Below are 14509 nucleotides of genomic sequence, written 5' to 3'. Positions count from 1 at the left end.
AAATCACTGAACCCCTCCCCCCAACTCCCCCAAAGAGAGCGAATCCAGTACGATTCTGTCAATCACGTATCAAGGACATTTGTTTATTTTATCCAACAAGCTTCATCCCGATTCCTCCACTCCAAGTGTTTTTCCAAGATTTCCCCCTTCAACTCCCCCCGATGTCAAAAGATCTGGTCAGGATTTGAAATATGAGCTCTGAGACATGAATTCTTTCTAAAAATCAAATTCCATTAAGATCCGATCATCTATTCATAAGATAAAAATACCCCAATTTTCACGTTTTCGAAGAATTCTGGTTTCCCCCTCCAACTCCCCTCAATGTCACAGGATCTGGTCAGAATTTAAAATTAGAACTTTAAACCACAAGATCCTTCTAAATATCAAATTTCATTAAGATCTGGTCACCCTTTCGTAAGTTACAAATACCTCAATTTTCAAAATTACCCCCCCCCCAATTCCACCAAACAGAGCAGATACGGTCCGGTTATGTCAGTCATTTATCTTAGACAGGTTTATTTTCTTGCCATCCAGTTTCATACTGATCTCACCGCTTTAAGTATTTTCTAAGATTTCCGGTCCCCCCCCAACTGCCCCCCACCCAATTACGCTTGATCCGATTGTTAAAATAAGAGATCTGAGTTACGAGGTCCTTCTAAATATAAAGTTTCATGAAGATCCGATCACTCCTTCGTAAGCTAGAAATATGTCATTTTTCTTGTTTTTCAGAATTAACCCCCCCCCCTCCCAATAGAGTGGACCCGTTCCAATTATGTAAATCACGTATGTCAATCATCTATCTAGGACTTGTGTTTATTTTTCCCACCATATTTCATCCCGATCCCTCCACTCTAAGTGTTTTCCAAGTTTTAGGTTTCCCCCTCCCAGCTCTCCCCCCCCCCAAAGTCGCCACACCCGGTCGGGATTTAAAGTAAGAGCTCTAAGACACGATATCCTTCTAAACATCAAATTTCACTGAGATCCGATCACCCGTTCGTAAGTTAAAAATACCTCATTTTTTCTAATTTTTCAGAATCCCCCCCCCAAACTACCCCAAAGAGAGCGGATCCGTTCCGATTATGTCAGTAATGTATCTGGGACTTGTGCTTATTTTTCCCATCAAGTTTCATTCCGATCCCTCCACTCTAAGTGTTTTCCAGTATTTTAGGTTTCCCCCCTCCAACTCCCCCCAATGTCATTAGATCCGGTCGGGATTTAAAATAAGAGCTCCGAGTTTTTCTGTTTCTAATTTAATCTGGCCCTATCCCTGATACGCTTGCCAAATTTCATCGTCCTAGCTTACCTGGAAGTGCCTAAAGTAGCAAAACCAGGACCGACAGACAGACAGACCGACAGACCGACAGAATTTTCGATTGCTATATGTCACTTGGTTAATACCAAGTGCCATAAAAACGGTTACAACAGCATAAGAAAGACATAGACGAGGCATTAATTTCAAATAGTTCCAACAACTCTTTTTATTCTGCTTTAGGTTGGCATATATTTAATAATCCGTCCCACACGATACTTTTTGAAAAATCTTCACTCATCAGTAATGATTTGGGGAAAAAACAGGTGGTTCGAGAATCAATCGAAATTAATCTCAAAATAAATAATAATATTTCTTTGAACAGGGACTTAGGGGAATACTCACTAAAATCTTTATACTCAAATTTAATTAAAAATGATCTAACAAAATATTTTACTAAACCGATTTATAATAGTATTGAACCAGCTACGAAAAGGTCTTTGAGACAGGCTGCTAAAAAAGCAGGGTTGGCTCTGAAAAATTGCATTTAATCACTTTGTTCCCTTAGTTTGAATGAATTTATATTCTCACTTCATTCTTTTTGTCAGTCCTGGTTGAAATTCGTTGAAGTAAGGATGCTAGGGCTGTTTTAAAAAAAAATTTAAAAACATTATTTAGTTTTAATTCTCACAATTTAATGTAAGTTTATTTATATATACACATTTTCTCTCTTGTTCTCGTATTTTGTTGAAGACGGCCCTTGGACATAGGGCCGAAATATTCACAGAATCTTTTAGTAAATTTTTTTGTTAATAAATTGAGAGGGATTAGTCAATCCAGATTCGTCCCAGTTAAAGATAGGAACGGGGCCACAATTCATGATAAAGAGAGAATTAAAGAGAGATCGAAAGAACATTTTGAGAAGATGCAAAACCGAGATAGAGTTGCAGGAAAAGATATAGAGGAAAATTAAAAAGTTTGTGATACCTTTGGTGTGAAGTATCATTTGTTTTGTGAGGAAGAATTAGCGACAATCCCAAAAGGATTAAAAAAATAATAAGGCTCCGGGTGCTAATACTGTGGTAAATGAGTTTCTTAAATATGGTGCTTCTGAGGTTAGAAATAGGTTACTGAAGAGTATGAATATGATTTTTGAAAAAAGGGAAATGCCTCGCAATTTAAGAATGAGCCCTAATTAAACCACTGTATAAGAAAGGTGATAAGAATAAGTGTGGTAATTATCGAGGCATTAGCCTGGTGTCAGTATGTAGCAAATTACTTAGTAATATGATACGTTTTAGACTGAGAGATGCTATTGCCAAAGTGATAAGAGAAGAACAGTGCGGCTTTAGATAGGGTAGAGGATGTGTCGAAACAAATTTTCACTCTTAAGTTAATAACTGAGAAGTGACCGAGTTATTGAACACCTTTGGTCTTCAGTTTTACGAATTATGAGTAAGCGTTTGATTCTTTTGATAGAAGAGCTTCAGTGAAGGTCTTGTCCTTCTCTGGTATACTAGACAAATGCATTAAAGTGATAAGTGCTATACACGAGAATAACATTGCTGCAGTTAAGATAGGAAATGAGATTAGCAGCTGGTTTCGTGTTAAATCAGAAGTTAAGCATGGTTGTGTTCTACTCTCCTTTATATGGATCATTTTGATGGACTTTGTCTTAAGGAGCACGGGAAAAGCTATGGGAGAACACGGAATCAAATGAGGAGGAAAACTTTTCCTTGACTTAGATTATGCTGATGATTTACGCATCCTAGATGAAAGTGGGAGCAAAATGAATGAGCTTTTCGAGGTTTTATGCGTTCAGGGTCCTAGGATAGGTTTGAAAATTAATGTTAAGAAGACTTAAGTCTTAAGGCTAGGAATAAGTGAAGATGAAAAGGTCACGTTGGGTAACGAGTGGATTGGTCAGGTGGACAGCTTCACTTAGCTTGGTAGTATTATTAGTAAGGACGTTGGGAGCACTGAAGATGTTAAAAGTAGAATAGCCGAGGCTCAGGGTTTCTTTTTCAAAATTGAAATAGTTTGGAAGAACAGGAAGATAAGTCTTCAACCCAAGATTAGAATATTGGAAGCTACAATGATGACAGTGGTCGAAAATGGTTCTGAAGCATGGGCGCTCCGAAAAGCAGATGAAGATTTGTTTGATGTTTTCAAGAGAAATTGCCTAAGGATTGTTTTGGATACCCGGCTGACTAACCGTATTTCAAACAGTAAGCTCTATGAAAAAACGGCTCAATCCCGCCTTCTCTGCCTATAATAAGGGAAAGGTTGAGATGGCTTGGACACGTTTTACGGATGAAGAATGACAGATTACCGAAGATTGTCCGTTTTTGGCGAACCTTCATGGGCTAACCAGAAAGCAGGTCGTCCACGGTTGGGATGGGAGGTCACGGTTGGGATATCATAACCAAATATTTAAGGGAATTAGGAACTTTCTGTGTGAGTGTAATGAGGGATGCTTTGAATAGATTGAGAAGGAGGAGAAGCGTGCGTAGCTGTGATGACCTCGGGTGACTTGGTGTTACGAGAGTTGTTAGTAGTGGTAGTATTTTCAGTCCGATGACAGTGTTTACAGCCTTATGTTGAAATAATAGATTTACATGTACATTAAAAATATGGCAGTATCCGCCATTAAACCCTAATATCATGTTAAACACTGCATTCCTCTGTAAAAATCTTTACCTCTTCGTTAAGGAACTTACGTTAAAAGATGGTATGCTAAAGATGGTACGCTCGCCAAAGATGGACGTGTTCCCTTTTACACAACTCTTTAGCTGCTGGTTACGGATGTTACGCTTCATTACGATAAAAATAGAAATTGTGCTTCTTCATATCTTTTTGATTGAAAGTGTTACACATCACACTTAGTACAGACGCCATACTCATCCAAAAATATTCTAGCTCCTCGATTAAGAAAGTTACACTAAGTTCCCTTCAACCCACATGCTACACTCCACCGTAATTTTAGTATTTCCTTGCTAAAGAAGTTCAACTCCATTACTAACAATGCAACATTCTAAAAGAAAATTTAGCTCCTCATTAAAAAGGTGACCCTCAGTTACAACCAAAACTAACGCAGCGCTCTCTTTTAAATATTAAATACAAAAACAAATTTGTATAAAGGAAAGTAAGGAGCGACATTAAAACTTAAAACGAACAGAAATTACTTCGTATGTGAAAGGGGCTGCTTCCTCCTTGACGCCCCGATCTTTACGCTAAAGTTTGACTCTTTCTCTTAAATCTACTTTTTAAAACAGCAAAAACTTTAGCGTAAAGAGCGGGGCGTTGATGAGGAAGCAGCCCCTTTCACATACGAAGTAATTTCTGTTCGTTTTAATTTTTAATGTCGCTTCTTACTTTCCTTTCAAAAAACTTTTTTCTATTTAATTTCTGAACGTTTTTGAATCAATGCATGTTTTGATTTTGGCTCTCCGCAGATGAATAATTAAAACGAAATTTGCATATTTATTTTTTTGGCTAAATGGCTTTCTCATAGTTTTGATCGAATGATTTTGAGAAAAAAAGGAGCGGGGGAGGAAGCCTAGTTGCCCTCCGATTTTTTGGTTACTTAGAAAGGCAACTAGAACTTTTGATTTTTTACGAATGTTTTTATTAGTAAAAGATATATGTAACTTATAAATTAGCTTACGTAACGAACTTCTGCATTCTCATGTTTTTATTATGTATATGAGGGGGTTCACCCCCTCTTCAGTACCTCGCTCTTTACACTAATGCTTAGATTTTGTCCCAACTTCTTAAGAATGACCCCTGAATCATAAAAGCCGTAGAATAAATAGTTGAAAGTACTAAAAATACTTTAGCGTAAAGAGCGAGGTATTAGGAGGAGGTGAGCCCATCATATGCGTATTAATTTCTGTTCGTCTTAAGTTTTAATTGTGCTCTTTACTTTCAGTTGAAAAAGCTTTTCATATTTATTTTTTCATTGTTTTTTTTTAAATAATGCTAGAAAATCCTGCGCTCCCTTCATGGAAATTTGCTTCCCGAATGATAAATTCCTCCAAGGAAAGTTACCCCAGCATATCCCCCTCTTCTCAACCCCCCCCCCCCCCTCAACCGAAAAATCCCCCTGAAAACATCTGTACGCTTCCAAATAACCATTACTATAAATGCGCTGCAAATGGCTTGCTTTTCGGTAGCTGTAGATATTTTCCAGAAGGGAACTAGAGCAAGCAGATGGGGGGGGGGGGTAGTAAAAGCATTGTATAGCCGGGCAAGGAGAGGACGGTTGAAACGATACTTATTGGCAACAAGTAATCCGTAAGACGCTCGTAGACGGGAACTATATGGCAAAACTAAGCATTTTTACAGGAAAATTTAAAAGAGCCAAAAAGTAAAAAATTGATTGACAAAAACCTTTTTTTCAAACGAATTTCAATGGTCGAATACAGAAGAGTAGAGACTTAGTTTGTATTTCCTCCTAACGGCATATACTTAGTGCATTATTCCCTAGCAAATAGACAAAAATCAAGTTATTCTTATCAGCTGACCTGACATCGGATTCCAAAGCACCTTCTCCGAGTCTAGAACTTGAAAAGCAGGTCCTGCTTACACTACTGTCTTCATCCTCAATTTCACCATCTTCTTTGACGAGCACTTTAGACAACAGTTCACCAGAATGAAGCCATGCTTCTATTGGTAGCCACTCTCGTCCTGGCATAACCTAGACTTAGAAAAGAAACAACAAATCAGTTGACTCATTTACTATACAAAAGAATATAGATCAGACATGCTGCAGCATGAACGGGACAAGGAACCTCCGATCCCCTCTTCCCCTGCTCTTTACCAACCACGCTTTTACAGAAAACAAGCATTTTTACATATAGTTTGAAGGGAAGTCATACAAGTATATTCAATTTATATTTCTGGTAACATAAAATGCTTCGGTGGCCCCTTCAACCTCCTTTTTTTCTTATCATTAGCTTCACTGTGGAAAGGTAGTTTTTTTTTAGTTAAGATACAAAAAAGTAATCTTAAAAATAAATGGCTTAGGGAAATTTTTTTGAGGTAAAAAAAAGTTTAAATACCATGGAAAACTACCTTTTAAACCTAGAGGGGCACAATTTTGCTCTTTTTAGTTTCTCTCATGGAAATATAAAAACAGTGTTTCCGTTTACCTTTATAGGCTATGGAGTCTTTATGAGGATTATGGCCATGCATTGATCTCACTGCTTGGCTATTTCAAAATAAACGTTAATTCACCTTTTACCTTCTAATTGTTTCCTTCTAATGCCTGGAGAGAGTATTGAGCAATTTCACTTTCAATTTTTTATTCTTTTTTCTTAGATCTTTCAAAATGGAGATGAAACTAAATATTCTGTTATGGCACTTGGTATTAACCAAGTGTCATATAGCGATCGCAAATTCTGTCGGTCTGTCTGTCTGTCGGTCTGTCTGTCAGTCTGTCCCGGTTTTGCTACTTTAGGCACTTCCAGGTAAGCTAGGACAATGAAATTTGGCAAGCGTATCAGGGATATGACCAGATTAAATTAGAAATAGTCGTTTTTCCGATTTGACTATCTGGGGGGAGGAGTGGGGGTGCCGGTTAATTCGGAAAAAATAGAAAAATGAAGTATTTTTAACTTACGAACGGGTAACGGGATCTTAATGAAATTTGATGTTTGGAAGGATATCGTGTCTCAGAGCTCTTATTTTAAATTCTGATCAGGTCCGGTGACATTGGGGGGAGTTGGCTAAAATCTTGGAAAACGCTTAGAGTGGAGGGATCGGGATGAAACTTGTTGGGAAAAATAAGCAAAAGTCCTGGATACGTTATTGACATAACGGGAATGGATCTGCTCTGTTTGGGGGAGTTGGGGGGAGGGTTAATTCTGAAAAATTAGAAAAATGAGGTATTTTAAACTTACGAAAGAGTGATCGGATCTTAATGAAATTCAGTGTTTGGACGGATATCATGTCTCAGAGCTCTTATTTTAAATCCTGACCGGATCCGGTGAAGGGGAAATTGGGGGGCGGAACCTAAAATCTTGGAAAATGCTTAGAGTAGAGGGATCGGGATGAAACTTGGTCAAAAAAATAAGCACAAGTCTTAGATACGGGATTGACGTAACAGGGACGTATCTGCCCCTCTTTGGGGGATTTGGGGGGGGGGGGGGGGTTAATTCTAAAAAAATAGAAAAAAACAGGTATTTATAACTTACGAAAGAGTGATCGTATCTTAATGAAATTTGAAGTTTGGAAGGATATCGTGTCCCAGAGCTCTTATTTTAAATAAGATTTAAAATGATGACTTTAAAATGAAAAAGATTTAAAATAACAAGATGGATCTTATTATTTTAATAAGATCTAGTCGAATCCGACTGGATCCGGTGAGAATGGGGGGAATTGAGGGGGGAACCTAAAAGCCAAAATCTTGGAAAACACTTAGAGTGGAGGGATCGGGATGAAACTTGGTGCGAAAAATACCGGATCCAGTGTCATTAGGGGGGGGGAGAAATCTTGGAAAAGGCTTAAAGCGGAGAGATCAGGATGAAATTCGGTGGAAAGAATAAGCAAAAGTCCAAGATAGGTGACTGACGTAACCGGACCAGATCCGCTCTCTTTGGTGGAGTTGGGGGGGGAGTGATTTGGAAAAATTAGAAAAAATGAGGTATTTGTAACTTACGAACGAGTGATCAGATTTTAATGAAATGTGATATCTAGGAAGATCTTGTGCTTTAAAACTCTCTAATATTAAATCCCGACCAGATCTGGTGACATTGAAGGGAGTTGGAGGGGGAAACCGGAATTCTTGGAAAACGTGAAAATCGAGGTATCTTACGAATGGGTGATCGGATCTTAATGAACCTTGATATATAGAAGAATATTATGTCTCAGATGCTCCATTTTCAACTAGAATCAGATCCGGAGGCATATAGGGCTGGAGGGGGGAAACAGAAATCTTGGAAACCGGAAATCTTGGAAAAAGCTGAGAGTGGAGAGATCGGGATGAAACTTGATGGGAAGAATAAGCACAAGTTATAGATACGAGATTGACATAATTGGTACGGATCCGTTCTCTTTGGGGGAGCTGGGGGTTGTTAATTTGGAAAAGTTAGAAAAATTGAGGTATTTTTAACTCAAGAACGGGTGACTGGATCTTAATAAAATTTGATATTTAGAAGGAGCTCATGTCTCAGAGCTCTTATTTCAAATCCGGACCAGATCTGTTGACATTGGGGGAGTTGGAGGGGAAACCGGAAATCTTTGAAAACGCTTATAAATATCGTAGATACGTGATTGACGTAACCGAACTGGATCCGCTCTCTGTGGGGGAGTTAGGTGGTGGGGTTCAGTGCTTTGGCGAGTTTGGTGCTTCTGGATGTGCTAGGACGATGAAAATTGGTAGGCGTGTCAGGGAGCTGTACAAATTGACTTGATAAAGTCGTTTTCCCCGATTCGGCCATCTGGGGGGCTGAAGGGAGAGGAAAAATTAGAAAAATTGAAGTATTTTTAACTTACGAGTGGGTGATTGGATCTTAATGAATTTTTGTATTTAGAAGGACTTCGTGACTCAGAGCTATTATCTTAAATCCCGACCGGCATTAAGCCTCTGATTTTCCTTTTAAAGCAATCTATTGATTCTTAGAATTTTTCTAGAGCTCATACCATATGAGCTCTTGGCTCTTGTATTTAATTTAAAGGGGCAAGGGTTGATAAATTTTGAGTTGAAAGATTAATACCATAGATAGTGGCTTTCAAAATCTTAAGGAAGGACAAATTGGACCTTTTCGTTTTGTTAGTAGAAATAAAAGTGAAGTATTTTTTTTTGTTCTTTACCGGCTATGGAGCTTCACCGGATATTAGTGCAACGCATTTGTCTCACTTCTTGGTTATCTATGAATAAACCTTACTTCATCTCACCTTTATCATATCTTAGTTTTCAATACCCAGAGACTACTATGCAATTTGACTTGTGGGTATTTCAGCATTCTTAAATGAAGATAAAAAAAAAAATATGTTTTTAAAAATCTCATGGGAAGGGTAGCTTTAATATGACTTTAAAAAATAGCTTTAATACAAACTTAAAGGGATGGTCAGTATTATTTTAATCGATTTTTTTAAAACTAGAAATCCAATAAGATATGTCTTCTTGCCTTTGCGGACCATACAGCCTTTGTTGGAATTAATGCCACGCATTTATTTAGCTGCTTAGTTAGTTTTGAAAAGCTACATACTATTAGTAATATTAATGCCAACTGTTTCCAGCAGCGAGCTCTCTGAGACTGCCAGAGCTTCATAACCTCTTCATCTGCTCAAATATATTTAAAACTTCAATATTAACTTCCTCCCGTGAATTTCCAAAAATCCATAAATCCTTGCTGATGAACTCTTCCACTCCAGTAGGGGATGACCTGGCTTTTGTTTGTCCCCAGATCGATGGCTAAATAGCACAATATTTAAAATCGGGCATCCTTCATCAATAAAACTTTTCTTAATAATCTTAACCTTTCTTTCATTATAGCCATAGAACGGGAGATAGAACTTCATTTTTTGCAGAGCCAGTTGGTTGACATATGGTCAGTCAGCAAAGTACCTACAACTATCGTTAGACAATTGCTCAAGCAAACATTTTACAAATCTTCCTCAGTCTTCCGGAATGTCCATGTTTCAGACATACTTTGCCAAAGCCTTGAATACCGTATCTAGGGGGGAGGCTAGGGGGTTTTGAACCCCCATTAAATGTTTGTCTGACTTATAAAAACGTAACAAAAATGAATATAAGCAAATTTTCGAAATATTTTTAAAGGTTTTTTACCCTCCCCCCCCTAACCACCCCGAAAGAAAACAGATACGTTCTTGAATATCGTTATCACGATTTTCATTACGCCAAAGGACTATTAATATAAGCCTTGAGTTTACGGATAAGAGAATAGGTGCATATAGACGCATTACATAGAATTGGCTTTCAACACCCTCTTCTTTATCCATTATTTATTTGTCAGATAGTTGACAACATAGTGACACTTTTGGTAAAACATTCTTATACTCCTTTACGCAAATTTTTGTGGCTCCCCTAATCCCCTTAAATAGCCCTCGTAATAAAAGTGGATGTTTAAGACTCTTTTATAATATCAATTTTTAACTTTGCCATAGCAAAGCCCTTTCTTCTTTCTTAGATTTTCTAAAAAGAACATCAAAAGAAAAAAGTAAGCTCACTTCTTTTAAAGCGATTTGCAAATGATGGACATGGCTATTTAATTTTTTTTTTTTTTTTTTTACTTATTTAGAGTAAAGTTAAATTTGTAACATCCACTAGTTCCCCTATGACGTGTAAAAGCTAAGGGAAAATAATTTTTTTGTATATCCAGGCATAAAAAAAAATACTACAAATCCCATAAAATTTTCATATTACTTTTAATTTAAGTTATAATAGATGTCCCCTCCCCTCTTTCATTTTAAGTGTCTTTTTTATCTTCATTAAAAAAAAAATCAAAAGTCAAAATTTTCTCTGGGTGTTAAGAACTAAGATGTGATAATGGTGAGATAAGGTTTATTCATAAATAATTAAGCAGCGAAATAAATACACTCCACCAATCCCTAATAAAGCTCCATAGCCCGTAAAGGACAAGGAAGAATTCTTCTTATGTGTTTCCATTAAGAAAGAATGGCAAATTTACCCTCCCCTACCAGATTTGGAAAACGATGTCTAACGGTATTTTAATTTTTAAAATCAAAACAAACAATCCTCTGCCCCTTTAATCCTTAGAATATTTTGTATCTCCATTCCGAAAAATCCCCTCTCGAAAAAGTGAAAGTCAAATTTCTTAGTGCTCTCTGGATATTAAAATGAGAACAGGATAATAGGTAAGATCATGTTTATTCTTAAATAGTCAACCAGCAACACCAATGGTCTCACAAAGCTCCATGGCCTGGAAAGATAAAGGGAAATACTGTTTCAGAATTTCAGTTAGAAATCCCAAAAGCAACAAAATTGCTGCCCTCCATATTTCAAAAAATACCTTTGGATGGTATTTTGACCTTTTTAACAATTTTCTTTTCTTTCTGGGCCTTTAAAATGACTTATTTGCATCTTCATTAAAAAAAATACGAACCTTTCCACCTAGAAGTTGGTAACGAGAAGGTGAAAAGACATAAGAGGGGCCACAGAACCAAATTTTGTTGTCAGTAATAAAGATTTCACGCTCAATGTAAAAATACTTGTTTTCTGCCAAAACATGGGTGGTAGGGCAAGGGAGGGGGAATGAAAAGTCTCCTGTACCAACTCATGCTGCAGTATACCTGATCTATACTCTCTTTTACACCATATTTTAAACAAAACTCGTCTTATCAAATTTTTTCGGCATATAGAGTATATATAGGGTATTAAACAATAAACTTGGATTCTTGCTGAATTTATGAATCTCTTTCAAAATCTAGGGCCGTAAAATCTGATCCAAACTCATTCCGTTCCAAGTCCATGTATCGCACAAAGTCGGTGTTCTCTTCTAGAGAAATTAGAAATTATTTAAAGCTATATCTCAAGGCTTCTTAAGCTAATATACAAACAAAAAAGGATGGCTACTTCAGTTCCAGACCACGCAAGACAATATTTGCTTCATTTATTTAATTAACATGTGGAAAAATTTAAGGCAGGAAAAGAAGGCGACACCTGATCCTTTATGTGGGATATTTGAAGCCAGTAAAATAGGCGAATACTCTTTGAAAATAAATGTGTTTTATAATTCCACTTTGTTTCTTTTTTGTGAGTTAAGATATCAAGCTTTACTTTTTAATAACACCCTTGGCCAACCAAGAACTATTTGGGAAAGAAGAAATATGGAACAAAATTGTGATGGTCACCCTAGAATATTGAAGAATTCTCCCTTTATCAGAGTAGTCCCCGAAGTCACACCGAAAACCGATGGTTCGCCACCAAGAATCTTTTAGCGCACCGCCACCGAAAAAAGTTCAGCGCGCCGATGCCTCCACTGATACGGTCGATGGCGGTGGGCTGCCGGAGATTTCAAGCCCCGAATTATTTCTGATACTATTGAGAGGCAAATATAATACAAAATCTGCTATCTAAAAGTAAATGCAAAAATTTTGAATCCTCTCAATATGTTTTTAAATCTACTCGTCAACAATGGACTTTAAATTATCATTCGCTTGTTTCTGTCCTTTTTGTTACACTATAATATTTTCTAATTAAAATGAATTTCGACTAGCCATGATATTCCTCGAATACCTTATTTATAAATGCTTTACCATATTCAAAAATACAGTTATTCTACAAAGGCCTGAAAATAAGGTAAAATTTTTTTTAAGTAATAAAAACCCCCCTCCCCCACCCAAAATGTTTTTTATACATGTGTATGAAAGCATGTACAAAGGGGAAGAACTAAACTTATATACAAATTCTTTGTCTTCTTAACAGCCTTCTCAAAAAATTTGAAATCTAAAATAGCAATGAATTCCTTAAAAGATTTTGTGATTTAGATGAGGCTTTTGATTCTGATGCGCAGTTGCCGATTGTGCAGGTTGCTAAGGATCTGCCACCTATGTTATCAAGATGTGAATAATGCAGGTCCCTAGAACGGGGTTTGCCCACAAGGTGGAATGCAACATATAGTATGATGCATGATTATTCATAATTTATTCATATTGATTATTCATATTCATTATTCAATACAAAGGCCCTCTGGTAAGTGTTTGTGTAAAATTGGGAAACCTGACTATGTTCTAAGTGATGAGGAATATGAACTGATGCATGACCTTTGCTCTCCAAATCTTTTTACTACAGTCGAGGCTATTGAGGGAGAATTCTTCATACCCTAAATGCTGCTCTGCTCTATCAGGGCGTCCTGAAAGGTCACCTTGAGGAGCAACCGAATGATAGTAGCTGTATTTTGCTTCTGAAAGAAAATGTGAAAAACAAGTTTGACTTTCGCTTCCCAGGGGAGAATCTCATGGTGACAGCTGCTCTTTTAGAAATAGTCAAAATAAATGAAATTAATAAGCTTCTAAACCTTTTTGATGGTTCACTGACAAGAAGGGAACTATTGTTCAAAATGGTTAAACCTCTAGTGCTGGCGGTTGATGATATAAGTTATTTTTATCATTTAAGACCTGAATTTGTCCAATCAACACTCCAGGTCCCTCCATTCAATTTATGGTTAGCATTTTATTACAGCAGAAATCCTTCTGTACGAAGAGAAGAGGGTCCTCGATTGGTTTTAAGAGGAGGCCGTAACCTCTGGTGCTGTCGGTGGATCAGCTACCCAATCAGTTGTGTGAATAGAGCTTGTGGGTTTTCTCAGAAGAGCAGCAACTCTAAATCTTCTCATGGTCATACATGAAAAAACGAGGCTGCTCGATAAAATAATGTGTCAGAATGACAGTACAGAAACGACGAAAATGATGATGTGATTAAGCGTCAAGTAGATTAATATCCAGGCTTGTCAGCTCATACCGAAATATCAGAAGATCCTAACCTAGTTAATATAATCAATCCACTCATTGCCTTCTGGAAAAGACACTTTACTTATCTGCCATGGATTTGAGCCTTGGCGAGAAAAGTTCTATCGATGGTGGCAACAAGTACCACAACAAAAAGGGATTTCATGGGTGCAGGACCGATTACTGCTGTTCAGTTCAATGCTCAATGCTGCTAAGTTCTATATTGGCCCCACACCGTGTAAACAAACTTAATTTTACACATGATTACTACAAGTTTGTTCAAAGCTTTAAAGGAAAGTCATAGGGATTATTTCTAGCTAAGTGTTTTAAATGATTTATTCTGGCTAATTAAAGTGCCTGATAATTGACAAAATAAGTAAGTTAAAACTTAATTCAAATTAAACCCTGAAATTTAAAGCCAGAATTAAAAATCTAATAACATATAAGGCTTTTCTTTATAAGATGTTGCAATTTTTTTATATAAAAGGTTTTCTTTACAAAATTTTACAACTGTTCTTAAAGAACGGCATGCTAAGTTTTCTGAAAATTGGCTCAAAGTTTTCCAAAAGACCCAAGTTAAACTAAAGTTAAACTTGGATCGTTTTGTTTACCCGTTTTGCTTACCCACCATGTTCAAGTACGTCAACAACCGCGGTATCTTAATTGCTGAGATGGGGAGGAAAACAATGGGGAGAACATTGTCAAAGGAGAAGGTTGAAATTTTTAATTCAAGACTTTCATTGTATCACCCTTAAGTAAGAGGATTCAACCAATTTTTAATTACTTATTTTGTCAGATTAATTCAAGTACCAGGCTGTTTAAGGT

At 36.9% G+C, this 14509-nt stretch overlaps 1 protein-coding gene across 4 annotated transcripts in view; it reads right to left on the bottom strand.

Annotated features, from left to right (window-relative positions):
* Positions 1-14509, bottom strand: part of LOC136038949 (uncharacterized) — a 145539-nt gene that overhangs the window by 109207 nt on the left and 21823 nt on the right. For 2 of the 4 annotated variants that reach the window (XM_065722460.1, XM_065722462.1), the window contains exon 4: positions 5776-5953. In XM_065722460.1, coding sequence (XP_065578532.1) covers positions 5776-5945 — 170 coding nt within the window. In that variant the 5' untranslated portion in view covers positions 5946-5953. The remainder of the gene's footprint in view (positions 1-5775; positions 5954-14509) is intronic. The other 2 variants (XM_065722461.1, XM_065722463.1) reach the window with 1 other exon arrangement.

This window comes from Artemia franciscana, chromosome 18 (assembly GCF_032884065.1).
Source record: "Artemia franciscana chromosome 18, ASM3288406v1, whole genome shotgun sequence".
NCBI classification, from domain to species: Eukaryota; Metazoa; Arthropoda; class Branchiopoda; order Anostraca; family Artemiidae; genus Artemia; species Artemia franciscana.
Note: the sequence above shows the minus strand (reverse complement) of the source record. Positions and strands in the feature narration are given on the sequence as shown.